Below are 22,766 nucleotides of genomic sequence, written 5' to 3'. Positions count from 1 at the left end.
TCTAACGTGAACGCCGCTCCTGCCTATCTTCTACGCGTGATACGCTAACTACTTCTTCTTATAATTTGAAAACTAAACTTTGTCTTGTTTTGTATGCAAGTTTGATAATTCATGATGAGAATTAGCAGAGAATTTAATTGTAGCAATAAAAATAACTTCATCAATCCATTACTTTAGTTATAATATCGAAGTTTGCTTTGACACAGTTTGTTTAACACTCTAAAACTAATAATTGAATAACTAAATTTCATATATTAATTACGTGGTTTGATCATATTAGAATCTGGAAATTTTGTGCCAAACATGTTTTACTCTAACTTCAAATGCAACGAAGAATCATATTGGACAAATTAAAAAAGATTTTAATAAGAATAAATTCTCTAAGTTCTTTCTAAACAATTTTAATTATTAACGAGCGTTTTGCCTACACTAACTTTCGAGAAATGATTTATATTTGGACATTTATTTGACTTGTAAATCTCAATTTTTTTCAAATTGTTAAATAATATTTCAAATTGTTAAATAATATTTATTTCAATTGTATAGAAAATTATGGATATATTGAAGATAGTCTAATCAAGACCAAAACGTTTATAATTGTTCTGACTAATTTGTTCAATTATATTCAGAACAGAATCAATAAAATTAAATTTATAGAAGTTTTTCGCTACTTATATCTTGCGTTGTGGTACATGCATTTTGTAATTATTATATATTTCGCAGTTATACTTACTATTTTTCTTAGTCTTTAATATTCTTGGTCTTCCTGGCAGCCTCTTAGTTGCAATTTCGATACTATTATCTGATTCTGCATCTGGAAAAAGCAAGAAAATTGTTTAAAATAATTATGATACCAGATAGGACAGAGAGTCCCTCCTATCTGGGAGAAAGAATTCTTTTTTGATTCCTGATTTACGAAATGAATTCCTTTTCTATCTCATTTCTGTTCTAAAAGTATTTCTAAGTGTTCCAAAAAAATTCACTTTTATATCACCAATTGCGATTTCTTTTTCAGATTCAAAAAGTAATATTTTTCTAGTCTATAAGAATTCGCAATAAAATTAAAATAATTTTTAAATGGTATTTTAATGGAGCTCTACAACTTCATTTTTTGCTCTCTCTGAAGCTCTTTCTTGAGTTTATTACGAACAGATTACGCTAATTCATAAAGAACAAAAACATGCATTTTTTTCGAATTTAAATAGATCAGTTGTGCTGTCTAGGATGTGTTCAAATGTTCATGTATTCATTTATATGTGTGTGTTTATATGTATTATATAAATTTATATGATTTTATATAAGTAAAAGATAATAGTTCAGTTATTGAAGTATTTTTTAAAATGATTTACCGGATATGTTGCTAGAATTGACTCGCGTATACTCATCCTCCGATTGCGCTTGAATGGTATCAAATGGTGGTACTATATCAAAAATTAATAGATTTTATATTAGATTTGCAGCACACTCAATAATCATTTTGCATTCGCATTATTTATTTACTAACAAAGGAAGATTCCCAATGCAGAAATTCAAGATTTTATAGTTTCTACTAATGACAGTTAATATATCGCGAATTATAATTTTTATATATATAGAGTAAATTAGGGATGGAGAAAGAAATAGCGGAACGAAACAATAACGGAAGAAAGAAAAATAATAGGGTGCTAAGCAATTTTGGAAAGCCTGGATACGAAAAGTGGAACAGAATCTGCAGTCTGATTGGTTAGCCTCCCACCGTGTTTTCTTTCTATCACTGTTCTGCTTTTTTCTTTTCCATGAGAATAAAGTTTATTATACCACGATGAAAAATTTTCTAAGAACCTTGTTGTTCAGAATTTTTTGTATTATATAAAGGAATCGAATAAGGAGGAGGCAAGAGTGCCCCAGACTCCAAAAAATTCGAAATTTTTTAAATAAAAAGGACATATCAAGAAACTAATTTAGGCGTAGTATTAATTTTTAATACAGTATACGAGAGATATTATTGAATTGATAATTGCTGAATTTTAATTAAAATATATCTTCGAATATATATATTTAAAAATTTTGAAAAAAATGTTTCACACAAAAAAAGTTAGACTAACTTAAAAAAAAGTTGGCGGAGTTTATTTTAAAACTAAAAAAAAAAGTAAAATATTTTTTAAACGTGAAATTCATAGTGATATCTTTCAAGTATCGTACAATCACTATCGTACAATTTTTTGATAGAAGAATATTTGTTGATATTTTTAACATATATTTTCTTGAAATTTTTAAAATTGGTATTTCGTAGGTACTTCATAAAATTGATACTTCATTTATAATATTATTAAACAAGTTTTTCACAGAATGACATAAAATAAAATGCAAATATCAAATGCTTAAATAAACCAATTGATAATAAAATGCTGTCTAACATGGGAATATATTTTCGAATTGGATCATTTCTTCAATAAATATGGAAAATAATTATCATCAGATAAAGAATGTTCAGATGAGATAGTAAATAAAATGAAAATGCAAAAGAATATATTAAATATATTAGCTGTAGAAGTCGAGGAAAAAGGTTGGATAAGAAAAGCTTTCGCTGAAAAAACATTTTGTCCGATGAATTATTAGACTTTCCTGAAATGTCATTTACTGACCTTAAAATATTTTTTATTAAAACCTTTTATTTAAACCTTATCAACTTAAACAATCGATTTCATATTTAGTTAAAGTGCTTAATGATAGCTTATTAAACGTACAATATGTAAAAAATTAAAATAATATATTCAAACTGAAAGTTCAATCACGTCATATATTTTTTTTCAAAATTTTTAGATACATATATTCGAAGACATATTTTATAATAATTAAAATTCAACAATTATGTGATTCCTCTTATACACTTACGTGCATATTAAAAATTAATACTGCCTAAATTAGTTTCTTGAAATGTCCCTCTATTTTAAAAAGTTTCAAATTTTTTGAAGGCACTTTTGTTTTCCTTATTCGGCTAAGGTTTTTAATAATTTTTTAGAAAATTTCTCGCATTTTCTTATATAAATTAGAACATTTTTCAGAAATGCTAAGATAATATTTTTCTATATTTTTTTTGTAGAACTTTTTATGTATTAAAATTCTAGAATATTTTAAGATTTCTCATTTTATAATTTCCAAAGAAAACTTACAAAATCTAAATAAGTTTAAGGGATATTCCTTTTTAGAAATTTTCATAAATTAGGATTATGAAAAATCTGAATTTATCGTTATATTGAATTCGAAGTTTTTGACCATTTTTTATATCTATAAATATATTATAAATGTAGCAACATGTATACATACAAAGATTTGATATACGTTGTGAATGAAGAAGATTGTACAATCGGTCTCCGTACACAGGATCGTGATTAATAAAATCTTCTCGCGTAAAAGTAACAATTTCTTTCCCCGACACGGCGAGACTATGTTGAATGGAGCTGTAAGGTTGACCGATATATGACGCAGCTGACATAAGCCAATTTATTGTTTCCTCTTGACACCAGGTTCTGATAGGTTTGTCGGACCATCCAGTGCCGTCGATCTCCTCGCTTTCGTCACCTATCAAAATGAATTTAGAATCAGATCTACAGGCAATAACTGTCAATCCATGCTGTTTATTAAAACCGTATAATAATACGCTTTGAATGCAAAATGTTTTGGATTGATTGAACGATTAAATGCTAAAGTCAGTATATAACGGTTTCTCATAAATTGTTGTAACACGTTAATGTTAAAAAGTCCTAGGAAAATCCTACTAGTGAGTACATTGGTAATCACAGATAGTAAAAAAGTAGTTTAAATCTTAATTCATTACAAATAAATAAGAAAATTGGAAAGATAACGAATTAATTATCTCTTGAAGTTATTTTTTTTCTTAATTTACTATTAGATTCGTTGTTCGAGTTGACAAGAAAAACGCGAGAACGCTTAGAAGTACTGCTTTGTTATGATGACAAATACAAATATTGGTATTATTATTGATATTAGTAATAGGATAGCTATGGAGATTCTAACTCACTATGTTAGTGTGTATACAAATATGTAGTATTAGAACGATACAGAACGGCCACCTGACATATCTTCCTATACTAGATAAATGTCCCTCTCCTAGTACAAAAGTTATCTTCTCTTTAATATTTTTCTCTTTTCTTTTCAATCATATAAATAGGTATCTCGGAAAAATATCTACAGAAAATTATACACTCTTGTTAAAATAAAGTTTCCATCTTCTTTTGCAATCTTGACTTTCTGCATACGGATCTTGTAATAATCGTTGGTCATAACACAGGTATTCGTTGGGTATAACACAGGTAGGCTAAATATACTAAATTTCATTTTCAATGACTAATTTAACAAACTAAAGTTGTTAAATTAGTATTAATTTTAATTGGAATTTAGAAATTGTGATGTTTACACAACGATCAATAATATAATACTGATAAAGAATCTTTGAATAATTAAAGCGTATCAACAAGAATTTCTACAGATTGAAAATATACCATTGACAAACTAAATTGATTAGCAAGCGTGTTGAAATTTATCTTTGTAACTAGTTGATTGACATTCATGAAATTTAGTGTTTCAATTATTTGATTCTTAAGTAATTTATTTAAATTTTATTGCATTTTATTTATCTGAAATTTATTGTTAAGAAATTTATTTATATCATTTTCTTGTTTTACTTGATATATTGCAGATGGCCAATTTTGATCAAAACGTCTATAATTTTTATACATTTAACATAATAAATTTTAAATATGTAACTTTGCGCTACGATCAAATATCTAGTGTGTGTGTGACGTATGCTCTTTACTGTTTGTAAAAAATAGTTTCACTCTTGATTTACTTTTTAATTTGATAGATATAGATAAAGATGGTATCATTTAGATTTTATAATTTTATAACTAATATTATAAATTTTATAATTCATAATTAGTACAATAGTTATTTTTTCGAGGTAGACGTACTCTCGCTTTTTTTTACCTTTTTTAAAAAGGTAAAGTTAGTTGGGTTAATCCTAATATCACGCATTTTTTTTTCTGTACATATATCGACGAATCTCAACGGGTTCCATTTTCTGAAAAATAATTTTTTAAGTTTATATAAAATATCGCCTTAAACTGGATTATATAATTTTTAAATATAATTGTTCTAATTATTCTACATATAAAATTAAATTAATGTTATTTAAAAAATGTACCAATCGTCTTTTAATAAACGTCTTTTAATAAAATGAACAAATCTGCCAGAAAAAGTTGCTCTGCTTTTGGAAACGAAATATTAATCCTTAAAGTTGACGTCTATTTAAGTTAGAAAATCTAATATATTGTGGAGCAGAGCCCCTCCCTCGCCTATTGTATTAATAATTTCGAATTAAAAAAATATTGATATCTATTTCCATCAATATAGAGTGCTTCCGATAATTTAAGTTTAAATTAATTCCACTAGGAGCAAAAAATATGATAGACGTAATCACCTAGTACTTTATGATTCATGACAACTCAATGTATGCCATGGTTGAGTCAACGGGAGCCAATAAAATCAAAGAAGCAATAAAAATTTCGCAAAATTTTATGAATAGTGAAATAAAATGTGCTTTTATTAATTTAATAATTAATTTAATAATTAAGATTAAATTTACTTAAAGCAACAATCATATAAAATTATCGTGCAGATTTAAAATGCGTTACCGTAAATTTAAGAAATTTACTTTTAATTTCTCGATAAAAAATTGTTCATACATGAATATATATATATAAACATATATATACATACATATATATTATAAATATTCATAAACATATCTATATTATATTAATTATATATAAAATACGTCCATGCATGTTCCATAATACATCCTTCTTTTTTTTGAAAATTAAAAAAATATTAGTTGAAATTGATATTTTTTTCTACTCTTATTACATTACCGAGCGAGCATTTCTTCTTGGTTGGTTCACAACCACGGCTTGCTAGGAAATTGCTTCGTCTGGGAACTAAAGAATCCATGTCCAAAAGTAAATGATCATTTTCATCTTCGTGTAAATTAATAAACGATGGATATATCTACAATCACAGAATTTAAAATTTAAAATTGATTTAAAATAGCAGGATTGAAATTTAAAATCAGCTTAAAACAGAATTAAAATTACAAATTTAATTTTAATTAATAAGCAACAATAGCATGCTGTATTCATCAATTAAAATTAAAACTTCAAAATGTAAATTAACACTTATTTAAATGTAAATGATTAACAGAAGAGCTAAGAGCCAAATTTTTCATATATTTAAATTCTTGAAAACACATACGTTTCGATCTATTTGTCAGGTTATTCTCAGTATATACAGGGTTGGCCATATTCGACGGAAAGATGTTTTTTTTTTCAATCATGGGAAACGTCGTTACTCGATCTAACATCTCTGTCAAAAGTTACAGTGTTTGCCAGATCTTTCCGTCGAATATGGCCAACCCTGTACATGTCGATAAATTAACGCAAATTTAATAAAAATCATAAAACGATTAAATACAATTTCTACAAATTATAGTTATATACGCAAAGTGGTGGACCTATCTCTTCATATCTATATTTTCAGTCGCAATAATGCAATGCTTTCAGTCTTGTCATCTTCGTAGTTACATTCTTCCATTACATCGGTCGCAATTTGTCCGTAATGATAATAAAATTAGTTGAACATGTAGAGTCATTCCGTAAAATTGTACAAGCACACATTCTATTATCAAATTAATACAATAGATTGTAAAAATTAAACTGACAATAAATAAATGGTCGTTATATTCAGAATTCTTAGTATATATAATCCTTATTTAATTGACAATTAAAGAATGTGTGATAAATAAAATTATTGTACATATACCCTCCATGTGAAGGTTTAGCCAGGATTCAATGAAACAATACATCAAATTAATTTAACAGAGGCAAATGCGATTAGAATTAAGAAAATTGAAACAGTTCTGTTAGAAATTAACTAATGTTATATTGTAGTGTGTGAGCGACATTCTGATGTTTTATAATATCTTGTTGAGAGGGGGATGAGAGTGGAAGGGGAATAGAGATAGAAAAGGAACAATGGAAGTGAGAAGGGAAAAAAAGACTAATAATCGAAAACATCAAAAATAATTAATGGGATAATTTTCACATTGTTCGTTTTAGAAAAAAATCAAGTTTGAAGAAAATGTAAATATAAAAATGACAATATCTCATAAATAATTGCCGAAACTCATATTTTATTACATTTGTTATTGAATTTTTTACGACAAATATTATTAAAATTTGTTATAACTTAAGTTAAATTTAACTTATTAAATTTAACTTTAACTTTAATAATTATAACTCTTTTTAATATTAACTTTTTTCTATTTTAATAAAATAATTTTATTTAAAAAAATTTTATAATCATTATTATTCTAAAAAATAACAGTTTACACTCTTACCAATATACTGTATAAAAAATTACGTATAATTACCATAAATTTTAGCATAATGCGTTTTGCCTTTATTTAGTTCTCTTGTCAATTTATCGTAATTTGGAAAGTTGATTTAAAATTCGATATTAAGATTCATCTGGATAAATTAAATATTGGCATTTTTTAAATAATCGCATAATTCGATTATGTTATCCAGATATTTATAGCCCTATTTGATCTTACGTTACAATTCTGAAAATATCTTTTTTATAATTTTCAAGTTTCAAAATTTTAAGTAATGATATTACGGAAATGGTATGAGCTATCTTTAGTTACAGAAGAGTGTAAAAATTAACGTATACACCGTGACTTAATGAGCAAAGTTACTTGATCTGTTAAAATTGTGATTCTCTTAATTTGAATTACATAGAGCTAATGTACATATACATCTTTTTTTGTCTAGTTCAGCGAAGTGATTCATAGAAGTTTACACTGTATTTTTTAAACTTAAATCTGAGACGGATATTGGAAAAGATATAAAAATATATGAATAAAAAGAAAATGAACGATAAAAGAACGTAAAAGAAACAAAACAGAAAAAAAAACGGCGATTACACAAACGGTTTAGGGCTTAAAAAAATAATACAAATATTATATAAATTATGCGTTCTTATTAAACTCACTTCCAAGTCACTCCTGCCGTAGCTATTAAACGAATCCATTTTCACGCGACGACAGCAATGACACTATCACTTTAATTTTGTCATACAATATCAGCGAGAACTATCAGTGAGTCAGGCGCGCTCGTGTTAAAAGTAGTATATATTATACTTGCGTAGCGACAATAATTACACGTATGAGAATTAAACGCGCGGTAATTTATGAAATACGTGCCGATATTGCATGAGTAAACTCATCGTTTTGAGATGTTCGATTAAAAATACGGAATAGGACACAGTTATTTCAAATCAGATAAGTAATGACAACATGCGACGGCGACAATGTTCCACCGCGTGTCTCTCATAAACGACTGAACTGAACTGAGCACGAGGTCTCCAAATCTCTACTCGACAGGGAATGACAAAGAAAACAAATATGAAACTGCAGTGGGACTGTCGCGGTTGAACAGGTTTCAACGGGGATTTCCCGCATCACAACCGCGGCCAATCACCACCGCTGTACGTCGTACCGCGATAGCTGACGCAATAATTACTTATGCCTCATTGGCGTCGATATTTTCAAAACGGATCATTTTTTTCTGGTCATTAATTTTACAATAGAATTTTGATTTTATTAATTCTACAATAGAATTGAATTTTGATTCAACTTTTTTTTATTTCTCTGCAAGTGTAGAACGTTTTACACTGAAAAAATAATATGCTTTTCAAAAAATCCCGAAAAAATTCAGAAAATGTTAATGCGACAGTCGAACTTTGACATCAATAATGTAAATTTTTTTAATTCTAAATTATAAAAAAGTCGATATAATAAAGTGATATCTTTAATCATTTCTTTCAATTTTTTTCATTCTGTCTTAATTCATATATCTTTATCTAATACATTGCAGCGCCACTCTTATAAGATCGAGCACCTACTGTTCTCTGTTGCCATTCTAAATCTTCGCTAAGCATACGTATACGTGAATCAAGCTAATATATTTTCTAGACTTTCAATTTTAGTTTGACAACTTAATATTGTTCGTTCAACTAATCGGAGATCAGCTGGATACTATTAATATTATATACTACTCATATATTAGGTGTTGGAATTAATTCGTAGCGTTTTACAAGTGATGGGAAGTACTTTCATTAATGTATTTTTTAATGCTCATGTGAAATAAATAACATTCTTTCATTAAAAAACGCTACGAATTAATTCCAACACCTAATAATTATAAATCTTTCATATCAAGCAAATTCTAACCTCAGCTATTAAGTTATTAAGTTATTAAGCAATGAATTATTTAATTTTTGTCCGATTTTCTTGTGAAATCGACTCATTCGATCTTTCTATTTGTGGATATTTTAATTCTGTAAAAATTGTTATCTATAACATAAAGCCAATTTTAAAATTTTAGGTATAATTCGTAATAGGTCCCGTCGTGCTAACATCTTAAAGATCACTAAAAGATTTCATAATTACCTTTTACAATTTTTCGTATTTTTATATTTTCACAAAAAGAGAATAAGTTATTGCAAAGTTGATGTCAAATAGTATCAAAATTACATTTTTAATTTTTATTTATATCTCCTTGAAAAAGATAATAATTTAATTTTTATAAGTTCTTAAATTTTTCAGAAATGAATGGATTTGATTAGTCGATTTTTAAAAATTATAAATATAATTCAGTTATAATCTAAAACATGTATAATCATTAAATAAATATTAATAATAATTAAATATATATTGACTTTATATATGTATAGCAAATTATAAAGAAAAAATTACAGCAGTAAAGTTATACAACAACGAAGCCAAAATTGTAGAATCAAAAAATGAAGCATTAATTACTGAAGCATGCTAATTGAGAATCTATTTGATAAATAATTTTAAAAACGATAATTTAAAAAATCATGAGCAATTAAGAAAAAAAATGATTTTTTTCAAGTCATAATTAAAATTCAGAAAGGACTTGCTTAAAAAAGTATTGATCAAAATTTAAGGTACCGTATAAAAAAAGAAATAAAAAAATAAATAATTTTAATATATTAATTTAGCAATGAAGAAAAATAATATCAAAACTTCACAACTATTCTTTTCCTTACAGTTTTTTGTCTATCTGTGTTTTAATATAACGCTTTGCTGTTATATTACTTTGTAGTTCTCCAAGTATTCGAATTTTTCAATATCGATTAAATTTTTTAAAATTTTTAAAAATTAAAATTAATTAATTGACAATTATATGTTCAGAATATTCAGAAAAAATTTTCTAAATAATAAAAATTCTATGATTTATATAAAATCTATCAATTTTTTAGATCAAATTGAAAATAAAATATATAATTTTTACTACTTATGGGAAATAAAATTTCGACTGCAAAGAGTCAAAGAACGCTCCAAGAAAAGCGAATATTCTAGAATCAAAATTGATAACTGATTGAACTCGGGAATAGTCACTTTTAATATTATGTATTACTAGGATGTTTTTTTACATCCAAATTAAAAGTTACTATCATTAAAAAACAAATAGAATATACACGCTCGATATCATCAAAATTGTTTATAAAAAATGACTAATAAATGAGCAAATACAAAATTCTTAATAAAAACGAATTAAGATGATATATTCACATAATTAAATTACAGAATGTATATGAGAATAATGGTCGCAAGATGGTTTGTACTCAAAGTCTTCATCAGTTGCATAAAAATCAGAATATAAATAGTACGTTTGATTGATTTCAAATTACATATTATATGATCAGAAAATATTCTTCATATAGGTAATGTTAAGATGCTTTTCTACGTATTTTCTTATAATAATGAGCTGTTGAGACGCAGCGTATTTCCATAAGTCTTTCACACATATGCATCCTCGTAATAAGAGAAAACAATTCATCGTTATTAAGCGAGATATGTTTTTGTCAAACTAAGTAATGAAATTAAAATAAAATATCTTAAATAATATCAAGTCAATACTCTACAGTCAAATTAATAAAAAAATATTTAAAGAAATAATGATTTATAATAATAATGATTTACAGTCAATAATAATGATTTATAGTCAAATTAGTAAAAATTATTAATATAATAATTATTATTGCCATTAATTACATATTATATATTATTGATTATTTTATAATTTATTAATATTTAAAATCGTATATAGATTTACTTATTATCTTCTTAAAATATCAGGCGAAAAAAAAAGGATTTTCAGTCAGTAAAGAAATCTAACTATAAACTTTCTCTTTTTCTATTTGAATGTAAAAATTATTCCTGGGTACTTAAACGAAGTACAAATAATTGAGATAATATTTTCAAATTTGGAAATAATATGCTTTTGAGTATTTTGTGGTGAGCGCCTATGTCTGACTTTATTTATAGTATGTATGTAGTGATGCACAGAGTAGATATATGTACACGTCGATATAGTCGCGATCTTCCTTACGACATTCTATATATGTATACACACATATACATATTATACATACATACATACATACATACATACATACATACATACATACATACATATATACATACATACATATATACATACATACATACATATATATATATATATATATATATATATATATATAAAATCGAAGTGGACATACACACACATTTGTATATCCACATCGATTTTTTACAAGTAATTTATAATAATTAGCTTTTAGGAAAATGTACGCATGTACAATAAAATTATAATGATGAATATTTTCACATCTGCTCCCTGCAGTGCATTATAATATTAAATATACTATAACGTTAAATATTATTATAACGTTAAGTAATTAAATAATTTTTATGACATTACTAAATTAACTATTATTTATTATATTCTTTTAATTTTTATTATTTATTATTTAATTATTATTTAATTAAATATAATTCCTTTTTTATATTTCTTTTATTATACTCATAATTATTTATTATTATACTTCTTAATTTATTTAATTGAATACAATTCTTTATATTTCTTTTACGTTCTTTGGATTGCCATAGATATTTATATTTCCAAACGTATTACATATTGCATCGTATAATTACGTACGATTAATTGAAAATATCCAACTAAATAATCGATCGGTTCGGAGGAAAGGCATCCGTGAAAGAACAAGTTGCTTACGTTTATGGATAATTATACCCGTAATTATCATAAACCCTAGATAGACATGTGTTAGTAGTTGTGCAAACGTAAGCACTATGAATCATTTTGATGTATATTTCGCAATTCGCTAGGAAAAAGACCAGGCTCTGCTTCTAAAAATATGGACATTTTTACGGCGGAACGTCCTATCTCATTATTATCGATTCGTTAAAGAATATAATATAAATTTTGAAGTACAACAATCGACATAAATATGTGGGCTCCCAGTAATTTCGCATATCTGCGTAAAAATGTATCAACGATATGAAAGAAATTTGCATGGAGTATATATGGTCTTTTAAAAAAATTTCTTCTGTCTAGAATATATCTCTTCTTGCCTAATTATACTTTACAAAAATAATAATTGAAAAATAAGTGTAATTTAATAAGTACGAAAATTCATAAAACAAGTTAATTCTTATGTATTACTACATCGAAATAGATTGTTTGTTTGTGAAATAATTTGGAACAAAAACGATAAAAAAGTAAAAATTTTTAGTAACGAGTAAATAGATCAGGTCAGAAGCAAAGTTATTATTTATCTACAAAAGGAAATAAGATAAAATTTGATAGAAAAAACTAGGAGGATCTCAATGGACCATGTCTCAATTGGACACCATCATTACACTAAAAAAAATTCATGTACTCTGACATGGAAATTACATGTTTATGACTGAAAAATTTTTTTCTAGATTTTTTGAAATAAAAATACATTCTTCTTCTTACGTTAGACCTCTGGCCTGTGTTACATCTCTCTCATATACTTATGGTGAGTTGATTGGACATTGATTATTCAATTAAAGTACATATTAATAGTGAAATATTAGGTACCGCGAAAGTTCGTGCCGTTTTTTCAAGAAATGTTTATAGGGGAAAAAACGAACAAACTTTCTGCGGTACTTGATATATGTGATATATAGTATTATTTTAATGCAAAAATAACTTTATATTAGCAGTATTTTTACAATACAAATAAAAAAAAATTTCATACGAAATTCATACATCAGTAAAATAAAAAAAATAAAATAAAAATGATGTTTCAAAGGTACGTGGTTTGACGTAGAATGATTAAAAACATAAAAGTACTTAATGTACTGCATTTAATTTTAGGTTCTCCAATTATAAAAAAAAAGTTAATCATCGCAAGTTTGCATCTAAAATATAAATTTTAAATTTAATGGAAAAAAAATTGATAAAAATTATTTAAGATATTTATTAGGAATTTGTTTGACTAAAAGTTTTTTAAACTATTAATAAAAACAATCATAACAACTTTTTTATTTTAATCACCAAACAAAGTCAAATTCTTAAAAGAAAAATTGTACCGTTTTTTTTAAATCCAATAGTTTCAATATTAATATGTAAAACGATTATATCAAAATAAGAAAATTCTTTATTAAAATAGAACACCGCTCTTCCGAATGTGCATCTGTCGAACAAATATTGAAGGCATCATTTTATTATCATTTTATTAAAACATGGGTAAAAATTTCTTATTGAAAAATCTCATAATACCGCAATTATTATTTCATTCGATGTGGTTTTTTTTTAATTAGAGAAATCTTGTTGGTCTATATTTTAGGATCTTTAACGGAATGTGTCAATTAGATGAAAGCGCTTACTGAGCGCTCAATGAGCGGTCGTGTTTCTGAATGCACTCAATGTCTTTGGTCGTCTTTGAGCGGGGCTCAGAAAAATTGGCTGCCAGGCACAAAAGTGTATGAGTCTTTAAGATCATTAATTTCCCGACAAATTCATATTTCGAACATTTTTCTACAATTTTTTGACAAAGTTATAATGTTTTAAAGAAAGTGTTGCAAAATGGACAACTTTTTCTTGTAAACTCAGTATACAAATCAGAAACAAATTATTATAGGAAACTTTACCAAAAAGGAAATTAAAATGTGAATTTTTACTTTTAACTCTTTTTAATTTAATTACATCTTTTTTTAACAGTGTATATAAATTCACACAGAGTCATATAAGTACTTAAGCAATAAGAATCTTATTGGACTGTACATTTTGAAACTCATCAAATAGAAAATAGGAAATCTTGGCTATAGTCCAAGCTGATTTTTTTAATGCTTAGTACTTAAAATTCAGAAGACATTTAATCTTTTTCTTTGATATCGATTAACCTTAATAATATCGATGTTATTCATGTTGTTTTATTATAATAATAAAAAAGTAACTGGAAAGTAAGTGAAAAGTTACTTTTTGAATAACTACAACTGTAACATATTACTTTTTAGAGACAATAACTTGTAACGATAATCAGTTACTTTATGAAATAACTTTCCTAATCCTGTAAATTATTTTCAGTCTGTTTTTCTTATATATAAAAAAAAAAAAAAAAAAAAAAAAAAAAACCGAGGCTGCTTGAAACAATTATGCTATTATTTCAATTTATTTAAAGCTGTAGAATCATTCGCTTTTCGGAAGTATACTATATATATGTCTCAATTTATTCTGTATTAAATGCATCTCAGCAAAAATTTAATAAATATAGATAAATGTGCATACTTCATCGAGTTATGTTAGAACAGCAAGCCAATCTTCCATGTGTTACAAATATGAAAATATATGAATTATTTAATTTTATTAAAAGATTTATACTTTTATGATTTACCTATTTTTTGTTTTCATCGCAAGCCATTTGAGATGCAAGATTTGCAAATTTTGCCATGTAATCCACACTGTTTTCTCCCATAAGGCATTGCATATGTGACACAACCTGAAATATCATTATAAAGCAGACAAGCATTTATGATAAAAAGTATAAGATAAAATAATATTTAATGTAAATTATGTATTTATATTTACATCAGAAGAAGGACGAGTATCTTCCATAATTTGTTCACCTGCTTGACTTCTTTGTGAACCTTTCATAGGTGATTCAAGCTGTCCTAAGAAACTGCTTAATGAAAAATCTGCAACCTGTAATTCGATTGTTTTGTCGATTAATTTTTTACACAAAAATATATTGTGCACATATATACTGATTATAAATATTTTGATTAATTACCTCACTATTTAACCATTGATGTTCACCTTCTTTAAGAATTTGGGTAGCACTAGTAATAATTGAATTAGAATTCTTTGTATCTCCACTTGTCTCTAAAGCGTCTAAGAAAGTTTTATCCTGAGCATCGTTCGCATTTACTGTTATTTTATTAGTTTGCATTTGACATACACTAGGGTTAGTTGTCAAATTTTCTGATGACATATTTGGCGCAGATACAACAGGCAATACCCTTTGTATAACGAGACTTTTCTGCCTCACTGTTCTACCTCGCTTACAAAAGCGTGTTTTAAATTTCTGTAATATTTATATGTGTATATACAGAAAATCTTATGTTGATTCTACAACGAGTCTGTAGTCGGAAGTCCTAGGGGCTTCGCACAATAAAAGGAACAGGGAACAGAGAACAGAGAATAAGAATTTCAACCTATCAGAAATCATTGTGGAATATGCAGTTTTTGATAGGTGGAAATTCTTATTCTCTGTTCTCTGTTCATTTTATTGTAGTCCCTTAGTCTTAATCGATGAAGTTGACCAATCAACGTTGGTTGTACAAGTTGTCTATTGGTCAACTTCACTGATAAGACTTAGGACTATCAACTACCGACTCATTGTAAAATCAGCATTATTGGCTTACTGCCAAATATAAGGACGCAAGATAAGACCACTATAGATTAAGGTGCCATTACATGCAAGCATCGAGCGTCGAGCATCTGCGCAGAAGATTATTGCGCATGAATTTGAATGATTCAAATTCATCTTGCGTCCTTATATTTAAGCCAATAATGCTGATTTTACAAATGTTATGTTTAATATTCTGAAAATATGCCTAAAATATTATTTAATATTAAATAATATTATGTGTCTATAAGGGATTGTAGCGTCAAGTGGACCATAGCTATAGACTTATAAGATAGACCTAACATGATGATCTCATGATGCATGTAAAATAAACAACTTTTTCCTTAACAAAGTTGCGTCCGACAAGTAGTTTTTGCAGGAGAATAATATCCCGATTCTGTAAATCTTAAGCCCTAAACAATGCGAAGCAATAGTGGTAGCGATAGAAATAGCGATAGTAATAGGAACAGAGAAATTCAACATACGGAAATGCATATGTCAATGCACATAGGAACACGGAATAATACAATAACATAAATTTTCGACGAGTTAGAATTCTATGTCTATAATCACCTTATAGCCTACCAATCAGCGTTTAGATTTTTCATTCTGTTTTATATCATTTCATTCTGTGCTATAATATCTCGAAGCAGATGGAAGAATGTACTACAATCAATATACGAGATCAGATTGGTTGGCATTTTCATTTCCTTTGCGGCATTGTACAACGAAAGGCGATAATTATATATCGCTTATTTCTATGATATTCCTATCGCTATTCTTGTCGCTGTTGCCTCACATTGTATACCTTCCAACAAGTGACACAAGTGATACGGTGTGGCACAATGGATCATTACATACTTGTTGTTTGACAATGTTAAACAAAGATGACATGATCACTGTGTCGCACTGTGTCGCTTGTTGGAAGACACACATTGTGTCTAGAGCTTTAACGACAGTTCAGTTCACTAAGGACCACAGAATCTTGTAATTACAGATCGGAATGCCTTTGGCATAACTCACAATGCATAAATAAATGAACCAATTAAAGTTCTTCATTTTTTTTTCTTTCCATGAAATAAAAGAAGAAAACTCTGAAGTTGATTTTCTTACGCTTTATGGATTATGCAAAAGTGCTCCGACCTTCAAAATTACAGAATTGAGGCATAGATTAAAGTCAACGAATGAGTCATTGTCACGGTGTTAAAAGTGGTCCGATTGAATTTTTTCATAAGCAGTTCTGTGATTATTTTGGATTAATTAGATTACATAACTTTTATGTCTTAAACATTTTTATCTATTTTTACATTTTCCGAGATATTTCGATGTCAAAGTTAAAATAAAACACTCAATATATTGTATTGAATTTAATAATACTTACATCAAGTTGTGTCTTAAATGCATCAGCTGTACCAATCTTATGATATGTTTGTGGAATGAGAGGTCTTCTAAATGTAGATTCTTTAATAGATAGGACTCGGGACGAAATTACTGTTTCATTACTTCCTGATGTATTATCGTATACCTAATAGAAGTATTTTGTAGCATTAAAAAAATTTTACTCGTCTTGAAATGCAACTGGAATCTCTATATCAAAACGAATAAGATATTTGTTACATCTTACTTTGTTAGTACCATAATTATGTTTCGCCAGTGACAATAACTTTTGTAAAACCAAACATAGACTGTTATCATGCATAATAGTCGATGATGCTGAATTAGTTGTATATTGTCCATTAGGTAACCAATCCCACCAATATTCAAGTATAATCTTTGATTCACGACCAAACTGCAAATTAAACTTAGAATATTAAGATATACTTCAAATAATGCAGTATAAATGTAAAAGCAAATTGTGATTACTTGATGACTAAGAAGATTAAATGTGACAAATAGTAATAAATGTAATGTTGCGCACCATCAGAAAAAGATCGCCCACGGTAATTGTGTTTGCTTCTTCGACGTTCCAACCCTTTCGAATTCTCTCGATAGTTTCTCTACCAGGAAACCTATTTGGTTCTGAATGATGTTCTGATGGTGGTTTTTCTGTATTATTTATAATCGCTGGTTTTTCGGATATATTACTTCCAGTTTCTAAGAGATCCATATCACTACTGATATCTGGCAGTGTACAATTTTCATCAGTGCGGTTTAAAATCTTTTTATCCGATTTATATCGTTTAATGCCCTTTTTCCCTACTCCTTTTAAATATTGGACAGAGCCTAACAAATCTTCCCGTGAGCTTTTTAGGCCGAGACGTTTTTCATATGAATTCAAACTGACACTATTACTGGTAAGATATTCTCCAAGATTAACCATTGGCAAGGCAATTTTACATCCTTCTGGTGGGGCAACTCGTAATAAACAAGTATCTTTTATATCGTTAGCAACAAGATTTTCTACAGTGGAACACTATAAATATTTATAAGGATTATGAATATATTCAAATAAATTTCATTGTGCATAGTTAAAAATATACAATAACGAATAAAAAGAAAATGTACATATAATTACGACATAAAAAAATCAAATTGTTGAAATAGATATAAGGATACCGTGGTATATTTTGCGAGTCGCCATCGTTGTTGTAAAAATATTAATAAACTTGAGAGACGTCTCTGTATGGGGAGAAGTGTACGAACTCTTGGATTCATGGATGCTGCTTGTACTTGCCACCAAGCCATGTTGTTACGCGGTCGTAGTTCTATCACTATTCTAGATGGTAATTTAATTTCTTCCTGCCAATCTAAAATAAAATAAGTATTTTAAATTTCATTGTTAATCAATTTTTTACTTACATTGTTAATCATTTTTATAAATAATAAAACCAAGATATATGTATTGTTATGTAAATATGATTATGTTTACATGGCCCGATTTATACTGAAGTTACAACATTTGATGTTACAACTACGGTTATTTTATAAAGTTGTTACATTAATGGTAATAACTTGAAATCGTTTGGAAAGAGGCTTAGCATTACTACACCGATGTAAAAAGGATGTAAATGTTGTTTCACGATGTTATAACTTCAACGTAAATTGTACCATGTAAATGTGAAAACTAAAAATTCACTTTGCTTATTGACTTATTTACATTCTTTCATTCTTTCAGCTTGATGGAAACAAGAACTTATAAACCTGAACCTATAAATATGACTCACTTAAGTAGATGCTGTAATATCAGTGTTACTCTAATTGCAAGTTAAGTTTAGAAGCCATGTAAACTAAAGAAATCAACTTTTTTAAGAAGGCAAAGAGGGACGTTAAAAAAAATTCAATACTAATTAAATTTTAATAAATTCATTTTTTAAGAATCGCTAACGAAATATAAATTATAATAAATATTTATAAAAACACATATTAGAAACATATATTACATATATAGAAATATATTTATTATATTAATGTATTTGTAAATAACTAATAATGCTTAATGTAACATCACACGAAATGACAACAAAAATTACATAAATTATGAGAACATATTATAATTTTTAAAATTATACTTTTCTACTTAATGTGTTTTATGAATAATATCTAGGTTTTTAAATAAAAAAATCATAAAATTCTTCATATATTAGTTGAAAATTATATGTACATTTCACACTTATTTTCACATATTATTTTATCTTTATTATTTTTAAACTTAAAAGAGGAACAATCCTGATAGAAAAATTTCACTGAAATTATTCCACATTTTGGAACACTTTTCGGTAAAATTTCAGTTTAATTTCAGCGTTTTTTAGCTGATAAATTCATTTTTAATAAAATTTCAGCAAACATTTCAGAGAAATTTCAGTTATTCAATTCAATTTCAGATATTTTTTCAATATATCAGCTGGGAAATTCACTTTTAGCGAATTTAGAACTTTCAGTAATTTTCAGCAATTTCACTGAAATGTTCCAAATCGTGGAATAATTTCAGCAAAATTTTTTCACCAGGCAATTTATAATGTGTCCTAAATTTATCGTGTGTCCTAATTTAGAGTACAATTTGGGAAGCATTGTAAAGTGGAACACAGAGTTAAAATTTGAAACTGTCCCTCCAATTTAAAACGGATGGTCACTAAGGTAAATTTTATATGTAGAAATATTTTAATTCACAAAAATATACTGAAAAAAAATAAAAACTTCGTCTTTAAGTATTTTATGTTACAACACAGTAATGTGTGATATAGTATAATATACTTTTTAAATATTGTACATTAAATAATATATATTAAAAATTTCAGATATACCTTCTAACTGGTTTAATTTTCTAAGTGCTCTACATATTGGTGTTTTAACTCTCATTGTTTTTCCTCTAAGCCTGACTTGTGTAGATCCCCAATATACCAATTCATTCAATCTTAAGTGAACTTTCTCATGAATACGAGGTAATTTTCTTCTAAGTTCACCATAATTTATTAGTCCATATAATTCCTGAGATGTTTTTTTAACATCTATATATAAAAGAACATATTACATTTGACAATATAATATATATTGACAGAATCATAGGATGTTTTGTGGCTGAATTAGTGTACTTTGAAATTTAAAGTGAAATAGATACATTTAATATTTGGCAAAAGGAAGAAAGAGAATTCTCTCTCTCTAATACAATATAGTGTAGGAAGGAAAAAAATAGACCTGTAATGTATTTTCATCAATGTGTTTGTACACATTGTATTTATATATTAATATAAAAATTCATGCATATTCGTATTATGTTAATATAAACATATTAACCTTCTGAGAATTTAAGATGCTTTGATATTTTTAACCATGTTCTGTAATAAAAATGTCGAATTTGCTCTTTATTTTTTATCATGATGTCTGAGAGACCTCGTTTTTTTCCTTGATTTAGAAAGTAGCTTTGTAAAGCATCGAAATCTTTGCCATATTCATTAAGTGCTTTAAAAAAAGTATTTTTATCCTCCATAGACCATAATTCACAGGAACGTTTGAGAGATTTTACTTTAACCTCTGCTGTCTCTTCCTCTTTTGCATCTGTTTAAATAAAAAAATTTATCATTTAATTTTAATATTGTAACAGTTAAAATATTTGTTATAAATTATATGAATAGTGATATTTATTTAGAATAATTATTTCTTCCCTAAAATTCTAATAAAAATCTCATTCGACGCGTATTATTATATTTATTCAAAATTAGAGAATCTGGCAGAAAAACGCGATGATCAGCCTCGCCAATATCCAGAAAATCAGAATTTTATATTCGGCAATGACCACACGAATCCATTTCTATCGGTTTCAATTCCCAAGGATTTTCCTTGTTTTATTTCAAGGACACGCAGTAGTCAATTTGTTCTACCAATAAAATGCTAGCATTTGATTGTAATTTGATTATAATTTTTTTATTGTAGTTTATATAATTAAAGCACACAGTAATTAAGGCACAGTATACATAACGCTGCATCGAGTCGGGATGACAAATATCTTAACCTTTGAAGTCTCGAACTTTAACACTTAAGCCTATTCTATAATGTGCTTTTTGTTTTCTGTTTTTTGCCTTTTACTATTTTTTTGACATCTTGTCTTTTTGCTTCTTATCCGATTTTTGTTTTATGTTGCCTGAGATAAAAGTGGATAAGGCTAATTCTACAATGTGCTCTTTGTTTCCTGTTTCTTGCTGTTTGTCTCTGTTTGTCTCTTACCTTCTTGGTCAATAAGACAAGAGACAAACAATAAGAAACAGAAAATAAAAAGTACATTGTAAAATTAGCCTAAAAGTTAACCAATTTTGAAAGAAACAAGATATATGTAGCAAGAAATACAATTGTCGACAAAACGGTTGCAAAGGAGAAAAAAGCAAAAGGTAAAAAACAAAAAACAATGAGCACATTGTAAATTAAATAGACTATAATAACATAACGATGCACAAGATTGTTTTTTTGCCAGATTCTTTCATTTAAGTGAATACGCATTGAAAGGGTACATTTTTATTAAGATTTCAGGAGAAAGGAAGGGGAGGAGCAAGGGATATTCTAAACAATTATCTGTAAACAAACCTTTTTTCTCAATGTTGTTAACATCGTTATCAATTTTGAACTTTTTAGCACCGCGAACAACACGAACTTGTGTATTCTTACTATCTATTAAACATTTTGTATCCAAATATATTTGATTCACTTGAGAACACACTGGAGTCACATTACCAAATTCAGTATCTTCACATTTTGTAGGATCTTCTATCATGTTATATATTTGTTGCAATTTACAAGACAAATATTTTCAATGTGTTTAAAATCACAATGAATGTTGAAATATTTTAAATTTAGAATTAATTGCAACGAATAACATTGCAGAATATATAATAAGCAAATACACGTGTAGAATAATTTGTACAATAATTTATTACTTTCTAGATTTCAGTAAACACCAAGGGCCAGAAATATTTTTCTTTAGCTTCTTTTTGGATAATTAAATAATTCTTCAGTTGAGCTTCCTCACTACCAATTTTGATAAAATTATCACTCGACATGTTTTCCCATGAAGATGAAACAACCAAATCCAACTCCAACCAAATAGAATTTTTTCTGACAGAAAAAACTATCTTCCAGAAGGGCCAAATTGTCGTCTTGTAATGCTGAACCACTACTTGTAGCGCTATCTACCGAAGCAGGATGAACTTTTTTGCCAAGAGTTTGACAAAAATACAAAAATTCATGGTCATCTATCCCGTCCAAGATCATATCATATGGAGGCCTCGTGCCATAACCCATATCACCGACGAGATACTATTAAAAATCGACATCCTTACGGGAGTTTGCTTCCATGTGAATATTGAAGTGAGTTGGTTTTTATTTCAAGACTGTCTTAAGTAATGTCTTAAGACAGCTTGTGGCTAATGTGGTCCTCTGATTGGTTCATTATATTG

The 22,766-nt window shown here is 27.3% G+C and overlaps 2 protein-coding genes across 6 annotated transcripts in view; both read right to left on the bottom strand.

The window, feature by feature from the left end:
- LOC105144923 (ETS-related transcription factor Elf-5) overlaps positions 1 to 8,569 on the bottom strand; it is a 10,346-nt gene extending 1,777 nt beyond the window's left edge. The window contains exons 1-5 of one of the 3 annotated variants that reach the window (XM_087415453.1): positions 8,110 to 8,569; positions 5,931 to 6,066; positions 3,307 to 3,561; positions 1,350 to 1,421; positions 734 to 814 (exon numbers count right to left, since the gene is read on the bottom strand). In XM_087415453.1, coding sequence (XP_087271579.1) covers positions 734 to 814; positions 1,350 to 1,421; positions 3,307 to 3,561; positions 5,931 to 6,066; positions 8,110 to 8,148 — 583 coding nt within the window. In that variant the 5' untranslated portion in view covers positions 8,149 to 8,569. Of the gene's footprint in view, positions 1 to 733; positions 815 to 1,349; positions 1,422 to 3,306; positions 3,562 to 4,970; positions 5,081 to 5,930; positions 6,067 to 7,486; positions 7,679 to 8,109 lie in introns of those variants that run through there. The other 2 variants (XM_087415454.1, XM_087415455.1) reach the window with 2 other exon arrangements.
- On the bottom strand, positions 3,444 to 22,766 carry crm (cramped chromatin regulator). 3 transcript variants are annotated; one of them, XM_011053790.2, is made up of 11 exons: positions 21,898 to 22,766; positions 20,617 to 20,877; positions 20,127 to 20,330; positions 18,442 to 18,632; positions 17,804 to 18,298; positions 17,510 to 17,674; positions 17,267 to 17,410; positions 15,268 to 15,561; positions 15,066 to 15,179; positions 14,872 to 14,976; positions 3,444 to 3,561 (listed from the first exon to the last, which is right to left on the bottom strand). In XM_011053790.2, exons 1-10 carry the CDS (start codon positions 22,082 to 22,084, stop codon positions 14,872 to 14,874), a joined length of 2,160 nt encoding a protein of 719 aa, XP_011052092.1. In that variant the 5' UTR covers positions 22,085 to 22,766; the 3' UTR covers positions 3,444 to 3,561. The 3 variants fall into 3 exon arrangements, with proteins under 3 accessions (XP_011052092.1, XP_011052091.1, XP_087271564.1); XM_011053789.2 differs by lacking the exon at positions 3,444 to 3,561 and adding an exon at positions 5,941 to 6,066 and having other exon boundaries at positions 21,898 to 22,765; XM_087415438.1 differs by lacking the exon at positions 3,444 to 3,561 and adding an exon at positions 14,152 to 14,797.

The sequence above is a fragment of the Acromyrmex echinatior genome, chromosome 18 (assembly GCF_024713525.1).
Source record: "Acromyrmex echinatior isolate Ae372 chromosome 18, ASM2471352v2, whole genome shotgun sequence".
Lineage (NCBI taxonomy): Eukaryota > Metazoa > Arthropoda > Insecta > Hymenoptera > Formicidae > Acromyrmex > Acromyrmex echinatior.
This window is presented reverse-complemented; position numbering and strand designations above follow the sequence as displayed.